General features: G+C 46.9%; 1 protein-coding gene across 1 annotated transcript; it reads right to left on the reverse strand.

The window, feature by feature from the left end:
• Positions 1-3,903: 3,903 nt before the first annotated feature.
• On the reverse strand, positions 3,904-8,523 carry bcap31 (B cell receptor associated protein 31). Its single transcript, XM_028011300.1, has 8 exons — positions 8,374-8,523; positions 7,591-7,690; positions 6,880-6,980; positions 6,653-6,797; positions 5,400-5,535; positions 4,714-4,840; positions 4,546-4,646; positions 3,904-4,417 (listed from the first exon to the last, which is right to left on the reverse strand). The coding sequence occupies exons 2-8, from the start codon at positions 7,680-7,682 to the stop codon at positions 4,391-4,393; spliced, it is 729 nt and encodes a 242-aa protein (XP_027867101.1). The 5' UTR covers positions 7,683-7,690; positions 8,374-8,523; the 3' UTR covers positions 3,904-4,390.
• Positions 8,524-8,746: the final 223 nt, after the last annotated feature.

Genomic DNA, 8,746 nt, shown 5'->3' on the forward strand with positions numbered 1-8,746 from the left:
TAAAGTGTTTGGATCATTTTGAATAAATAGGAAACAGGAAATAGAAAAGTTTCTTTCAATGACTGAAGGCCATTCAGAAGAAAATATAGATGGAAGACATAATAAATAATAATAAATCAATCCCAGAAACTTTCCTAAACTAAAAACCTCCCAAAGTAATGGTGTGTGATGAGACTGAGGAGCCAGGAGACTCGGTGGCTCCGAGTCAACAAGTCTTCAGGGTTTCAACACTTCAGCAGAAAGAAAATCCCCATCCACTCCATGATTTTTGTCTTTAGAAATAATATTAAATGTTTAACATAATAAGTTCTGCTCATCTTGGTCTTCAATACAAGCCTGAAGAGACACTTATCAGGATTTATGGGTAAATATAGCAGAATATTAGTGAACATTTATCTGATGCTGTCTGATTATTTTACTAGAAACTCAAAGTTCTTTCATGAGGCCAGAAGGTTGATCCGGCAGATCTCTAATCCGTTCAGGGATTTATAAACTACCAGCAGGTATGAAAGTCTCTACAAAGTTTAAACTACTGCTGAAGAAATGCAGAACCAGGTGGTGTAGAACCTAATGATGTAGAACTGGTTAATGCAGAACCAGGTGGTGTCTCTATCCTCCTGGTTCTAGTCAGAACTCCAGCAGCAGGTTCTGGTCCAGCAGCAGCGTTCTGGACCGTTGGGTTGTCAATCAAACCTGTGAAGACGCTGCTGCAGGAATCAAAGCCACTAAAGAGAAACTAAAGCCTGGATGAGTTTCTCTGATCCGAGACTTTAGTCTCTGGTTCTGGAAATGTTCTGCAGCTGCTAGAAGGCCCACTGGGGAACCGGCTTTATGTGGATCTGGAGGGTCAGGGCAGAGGTGAGAGGTCAGCCTGATCTCTATTTTACAGCTGGAACAACTGAAACTGATTCTAGATCTATAACTCCAGATTTACAGCTCTAGATCTATGACTCTAGATCGTTCCTCTTTAGTAACTTCAGTTTCTGTTCATAAAGTTTCGTCTCATCCATACATTTCTCTGATCTCTGTTCAGTGATGGATGGGGTCAAAGGTCACCTGATGACATTATAACGTAGAACTGTGTCATCTGCGTTGTCATGGTAACTGATCTTATTTCCTGTTATACCCTGAGCCAGTGGGAGCTTATAGATATTGAATCAGAGGGTCAGGATGGAGCCTTGGGGAAACCCACATGTGACCTCTGACCTCTTGATACGCTCCTTCCCACCTCAGCCCCTCCTGTTATCCATGCAGCTGTGGAGCTGAGCACTCCCAAGGACATCAAGCCTTGATAACAACATCTTATCGGACTTCTGCCAGGAGGCTGAGCAACGAGGTTTCATGGCCCTGTGATGTCACTTCCTTCACTCATGTCTTTGTTTTGCACTTTGTTTTGTCTGAATGTTGCCATTTGTCCCAATGTGTCCTTTCCTGTTTTTATTTAATTCCCCTTTTATTATTTAGAAACTGTAGAGTACTCACTATTTAGATCAATATTATACTTCTTAGATTAATTTTTAGATTATTATGCAGAGAAACTCCTATTATTGCAACCAAGAAAAGGAATTAGAACAAACTTAGAATCCAGAAAAATAAATTCATCCAGAACAGGAACATTTAGTTTTTATTACTTAGAAACTGTGGAGTACTCATTACTTTTACAAATTTAGAGCACATTTAGGAAGTCCAGACAATATTTATGCTTATCTACCAACCCTGAACAGGAGTATCTAGTTTATCTAGTTTATTTACTTTAGATCAACATTAGTTTCTTTTTCTAATTCTGCTCTTTCCTTTGGTTTGTCATTTTGTTTGTATTTCCTTTTAATTCCTGTAATTCCCTTTGTATTGCCTTGTTGCTGAAAATATGCTATAGAAATAAAATGACCTTTTACCTTTACCTCAGATCAGATCATTTGAAATGAAGGAAAGGTGGATGTAGGATATCCAGACAGCAGGAAGAGGAGCTTAATGGATTTATAATTTCCTCCAAGTTTTTATAGTTAAGTGTTTAAATCGAGTCATTTTTCCTGCATTTGTTGCTTGGCTACAGCATGGGTGATGGGTTTAGTGTGGATGTGCAGATTGATCCTGATTTTTGAATTTCCTCTGTAAAGATGTTGGTAATTCTCTGCAGGCTGTTAGAGACACAGGAGGGTTAGTGATCCTCTCAGCTGCTGCTAATAAAGCTCCAGCGTTGTTCATGATTTTATGATTTCCTCCCAGAATGTGTTTTAGTGTTTTAGTGAGGAGCGATAACTTCAGCCTGTCTCTGTAAATGTGAAATTGAGTTTTTATCCTCTTTCACATCTCACTGTTGGAGTGTTTCTTCCTACCAGACTCGATCTTCACTGCGACAGGAGAAACGAATCAGTGAACATGATCTACCAGCTCCTCTGCAGGAGCGAGCCGTAAAAAAGTAAAAGTAAAGCTTCCCAAATACTAGAGTCAAAGAAAAACCTTTCTACAGCTGAGTGAAATACTGCAGCATCCCTGCTGCTCTTACCTTTTGTATTCTGCAGGAGGTGTGGAGAAAAGTGGCATAGCTGCTAAATTTGAACCCTGACCTCCACAGGATTCATCTCAGACTTTGCTTGGGTAATTCCCATGTTCTTTGGAAATTGTGGATCTGAAGAAAAACTTTGTTTCTTGAATCTCTACATGACAGGGACATCCTTAAGTCTTTTGAGACGCTAAAAATACAATTTCAGCTCCCAGAAAGTCTGGAGCTACGTACATCTGTTAGACACCATGCAGTCTCTATCGCTCTCCTCCAGTAAAGCATGTGGACTAAAGGTTCCCACTTCATGCCCAGTTCACACAGCCAGATTTTAAGCTTGTCAGCCAATTTTTAAAACCTGAGAGACGACTAACGTGACGATAAAAAAATCTTTGGTATTAAAGGTCTGGAGCACATTGACCGATTTCTAACATCCAGTCTTGAACAAATGGTGAATGAAGTAGACTAAGAAAACTGCCAGATATTTAGTTCTTTATATAAAGTTAGCATCAGAGCTCACTGCTGTCAGGCGAGTTCAAGCAAACCATCAGAAAATGACAACAATTAAACATTAATGACAGCATGACTGGATAAATCAACCAGTGTGTTCAGTAACGTGGAAAATATTTAAATGTAGTCATTTAATCTGTGCCAAGAGCAAACAGAAAACACAAAACTGACGATTACTGTGAAAACATGTCAAAATACATATTTATGTAAATGTGAATGTTCTCATCTCTTTGTTAGTGTTCATGTTTTTATATTAATGTAGGGATAAAATAAAATTACTCGATCACATGGAGCTGACTCAATCCTGACCTTTGACCCTTCAGCGGCCATCAGGCAGTAGGAACAGACGTTTTTTTTTTTTTACCCCTCCAGGGTCTTTTGTGGCTCTAGTGTCCCTTTTTACAAAAGTAGGCTGACAGGAAACGGGGAAGGAGAGGGGGGAAGACATGCGGCAAATATCGTCGGGTCCGCGAGTCGAACCCGCGTCGAGGACTCAAGGCCTCCAAATATGGGTCGCGCTAACCGCTACGCCACCACGGCACGCCCCAGACATTTAAAACGCTTCAGGTCTGAGGAGGACGAGCCGTCATGTTTAACCTGAAACTCAGTTTCTCATCTGCAGAGCCGTTTCCATGACGATTAATCCGTTTAGGTAAAATTTTAACTCGGCAGCAAACCTTCATCACATCTCCTCTCAGTGAAACAACAACTTTGGTTTAAATCACTGAAGTGTTTATTAGTTTGTTTCTGTCACAACCATCCGGCCAATCAGAGCGCAGCGCCGTTCAAAACGCCTCAGCTTCACCAAGTGATGGAAAAACTAAAGAGCAGAACTCAGAAGAATCAGAACCAAAGAGATTCTGTGGCATCTCAGACACCAGAACCAGACAGACTCTGAAGAAGAACAGAAACAAGTTTATTATATTCTACCATTAAAACAAAAATCTGATCAATAAGTCAGAAAAACTGTCATGTTTCTCGGCCCAAACTGATCCAGAACCAAGCCTGGTTCTGTTTGGAGACAGAAACGGGTCCAAACAGCCACAACAGAACCTAGGAACCACTTTAGACTGAAGGACATTTTCTCATCTTAAAGCACAATGCTTCAAACATTATGGCTGATGCTTTTATTTTGGAATGAATCTTTTCATGCAGAAAACATAATCTGGAGTCACGTTTGTCCTCAGAGGTCAGAGGTCAGCAGCTTCACGTTGGTTACAAACATAAAAGGAAACAGAAAGCTCTCAAGTAGAGACGTAAAAAGACAGAGGGATCAGCCAATAACAGCGCAGCATGGCCACCGACATCAGAGCAGGATGATGACGTCGAAGCTGCAAACGTCTGAAGCGGCGATGAAGACGACGGGCTGGAACCGAATCGTCAGTCGGACTTCTTGTCGCTGCTCGCCTGCAGGCAGAGAGCAGGGCAAAGACGGCGTTACATGGGAGGTCAGATTCTCTTTGATTTAAGGCGGTCTGACTGATTTAAGGCGGTCCTGCCGGGCCCTCGGTGTGCCGCTGACTGGAGGAACTCGCCTGCAGCTTGCTGTGCTCCTGCAGCAGCCGGTCGTACTCCACCGTCAGGTTCTCAGCCTGTTTCTTCATCGCCGTCACGTCGCTGTCTGATTTCTGAAGAGCTGCATCAGAACATCAGAGGTCAGATTAAACCTTAAAGCTTCTTCGGCTCTCATGTGACCTCCTGACCTTTCTTGGTGTCCTGCAGCTGCTCCTTAAGGGTTTTCAGCTCCTCCTTCAGAACCTTGTTCTCCTCCTGGATTCCCGTTCCTTTCTTTCCGGCTTCTGGAAGTTCGATTCCAGCCTCACGCAGTTTCTGAGGAAAACATGGGAACACAAACGTTAACGTCCTGACTGACCCGAACGTTACGCATTCACTCGCTCTGATTTATCCAGAAAGTTCCTCTAAACTAGCATCAGCTGCTGATCTCAACTGCTCCTCTGACTTCCTGTTACCTCCTGGATTAAACAATAATCTGTTTAATCTGGCCCGTCTCCGCCCATTCAAACCTGCGCTTTTGATTGGCTCGTTACGATGATGTCATCTGCTACCAAATAGACCGGATTGCACTAACTGGACTGAGTAGCTGAATGCATTTCAGGACTTCCAGCTGTGACCTTTGCCCTCCAGCTGACCTGAGCGACGCTGCAATCTGAACTCCATCCATCTAAGAAGCTCAAACGTTTCTGTGAGGAGAAGGAAGTCGTTTCCACCCATGCCACAATTCAAAACATTCAGAAATCAGCGTCAACGGAAACCCGGCAGCAGACGGTCGTCGTGTTGGCAGCAACACGTCGACCGTCTGCTGCATCGCCGGTGCCGATCCGCCTCAGACGACCCGTAGAACCAGAGAGGAGGAAGAGGCGGTCGTCACCTCCTGCAGCGCCTCGTTCTCCTCCATGAAGCTCTGCGCCGCGGCGCTGGCGCCCTCCGCCTGCTTCCTGAACGCCTCGTTGGACGCCATGAGGGTGGCCTGCTGCGACAGCAGCGTGGCGAGGCGCCGCAGCAGCCTGCAGCACAAACACACCAACAGTCAGTCAGCAGCATGAACTCTCCTGGGATCAGGGGGTTGAAACACATCCAGTCATCGCTGACATTTCCAGGCTCTGAGGGTCACACACCCACACACACACACACACACACACACACACACACAGTGCTGAAGGCGATGATGTCAGAGTGAGTAAGAGGAAGGGAGCAGCAGGCGAGGACGCCGATGTTTCTATAACTTGACTCGTCTGGAGGAGGCGGTGCTGTGTTCATGTTGGGAGTATGTAAATTTGTGGTCTCTACAATGCAACAGCTGCATGGAGTCAGCAGGAGGCGGCCATGTTGTCATGTGACCCAGGAACACGTGCAGCTTGTAAATATCTGCCTGCTGATGCATTCAGGGGCCTTCAGGCAGCTGCAGCTATTTGTGGCAGGTTTCCGCTCCACAACGCAAAGATGCTGCGACGCCGCCGACCCGCTGCCATCATTTCCAGCAGCTCAGCTGGATGTCCAAACAGAACGCCGGTTCTGACCCGACTCCCCACATGGTTCTGGTCTGACTGTAAAGGTCCAGCTGCTCCCAGTCTGGTGAAGATGATGTTCATCTGAAGATCTTTCAGCGTCAGAAACGTCCAATGAAACATTAAAACTGAATGTCGGCTACAGTGACTCCGCGGCCTTTCCCTCCAGTCTGGGACCAGCACTGGGAGCACTGGGACTACTTTCAGCGGCGGATGGATCGCTGTGAGGTTGGACACTGATCCAAACAGCAAGGCGGCTTCCTCTCCATCCTCCAAGCTGGGAACCCTATCGGGTCGTTCCGACCAGAAGCGGAGCTGCAGAGAAAGGGCTTCCTCCGCTCCAAATATGGCCGCCGATGACATCACAGCCCCAAAATACTCCCAGCAGCTGCGCCTGTTCCAGCCACGCGTTTCCTCCTGACTCCCGGCGCAGGAGAACTTCCTCCCAGACTCGGGTTGCAGCAGCTGCTGGATCACATGCTGCAGCTGCTGCAACGCAGCAGGCGGGCTGCTGCCGCCCTCTACTGGTAGGACACATGAACCAAAAGCAGCAGGCGGGCCCAGGCTGATGGACAGTGTGTGTGTGTGTGTGTGTGTGTGTGTGTGTGTCTCTCACAGGCAGAGCAGCAGGGCGAAGCCGGCAATGTACTCGTTCCTCTGCGCTCTGAACAGTTTCATGTGGATGTGTTCGATGGCCGTCGGGTTGTTGGTCACGTCCACCTTGTCCGTCAGGCTGTACTTCCTCGCCTCGCGGAACGCGTCTGGACACACACACACACACACCACGTTACCACGGCAACAGACCAGCGACCAGCCAGGTCGGGAGCGTTCAGGCCGATGTACCAATGAGGAGGAAGACGAGGATGGCGATGGCCACCATGAACCAGGTGTTCCCATAGAGCGCCACGGTCTGCACCAGCCGGGACTTGAAGATCCGACTCCACCTGAACGCACCAGGAGGAAAACTGGGTCAGAACCGGGATGAGTCCAGTTCCCGGTTCAGAAAGAAAGAGTAAAGATACCCAGCTCAAATTCTCAGGGTTTCAGTTTCAGACCAGGAGAAACGAACTCAGAGTAACTGAACTCTGAGTCCAGAGAACAGGACGCCCCGACCAATGGCATGCAGATAACGCGATTCACCATGACGACAGCACAAAAGAAACCCGAAAGAGTCGGGTTCCAGCAACCAGCGTTGCTGATGTGCTCAATAGTACTGAAGTCACAATAAATGATCTTCAGTCTGGACTCAACGTCCTCCAGAATCAGAATTATTTTATTAGAGCCATTTTCTCTCTGGAAGCTTCTAGATCAGGGGGGTCCACAGTCGGTCCCGGAGGCCCGACATCCTGCGTGTTCTAGTCTCTCCCTGGTTTAACACACCTGGATCCAGTGACGGCTCCTTAGAGGCCTTGGAGAACCTTGACCTGCTGAGAAGGTTGTTGGTACCAGGGAGAGAATAAAACATGCAGGATGCCGGACCTCCAGGACCCACTTTGGGCTCCACAGTTCTAGATGCAGCAGCAGATCTAGGTGCAGCAGATCTAGGTGACTGACCTCTTAGGTGAGACGAAGGGAATGCAGAGCAGCAGGACGAGGAAGACCTCGGCGTAGAGGAAGGTGGCCACGGCCGTCCACTGGAGACTCATCTGGACTCCTGGACCGGACAGAGACAGACCCATCAGAACCACAACAGAACCACATCAGTCCAGTTGGTTCAGAACCATTCCTGATCTGATCCGATAATCTCTGAGCTTCCTTGTGGAGTTGGACCAGAACCCGATCAGAACGGTTAGTCTGGTCCCGGTCATTCAGACCAAAATCTCCAGGTCAAAGGCCACCACCAGGTGAAGTGGCCTAGCCAAAGTCTGACCTACAAAACCTCTGAGTCTGAATTCAATCAACTCAGCAGGGCAATGGGGGTGTCAAAGGTCATTCTCAGTGACCCTAGATATCCTTTTAGTAGGTTCAGGGTGTAAATACTTTAACAGAGCAAATCAAGGAGGCGCCTGGTGTGAATATTTCTTGTGGTTCTGGAGAATCGGTTCTCCAGGAATGTTCCGGGTCCAGTGGATCATTTCCCGGGAGGTGTGGCAGCCTGAAGGCTTCCTTCAGCTCCAGAACTCCGAGGGAACAAGAACCTGGACTGGTTTCCCGAAGAAGCTTTAAACTGGATCCGGCTCAGTCGATTTCCTGAAAATTAAAGTCAAACTGTCGAGTGATGCTTTAATCAACTGATTCCGTCTATTTGCTGGATCCGGCAACCTTGACAAAACTGGACCTGGCCGTGGAACTCTGAGTAATATTTCCTTCAGCCCTCCTTCAGCGTCCCTGACTCACCTTACAGCGCAGAACCGGGACCAGAACCGGAATCAGAGAGGGAACGAACGGACTGCTGGCTGCTCTATTAGCCGTTAGCTTAACCTGCTATGTCGAGTACTTCCTGGCACGTTTATGCCAGCTCACCCTGGGCGCTGATTGGACAAACCGAGAAAATGGGCGGGTCATAAACAAAAACATTGCAATTAGTTTTATTAGCTTGTTTTGAATTCACGTATTTAATTTAAAATATAATTGAACGTAGATTGAATTAAATTCTCTTTTCTCATTGAAACTGTGGTTTGGTTCTGGTCCAGTTTGGCGAACTGGGTCAGTACCGCTGGCTGTCAAACGGCCCATTAAGACCACGTGTTACCAGCAGCTTCCTGTTTGC

This window comes from Xiphophorus couchianus, chromosome 24, assembly GCF_001444195.1.
Source record: "Xiphophorus couchianus chromosome 24, X_couchianus-1.0, whole genome shotgun sequence".
NCBI lineage: Eukaryota > Metazoa > Chordata > Actinopteri > Cyprinodontiformes > Poeciliidae > Xiphophorus > Xiphophorus couchianus.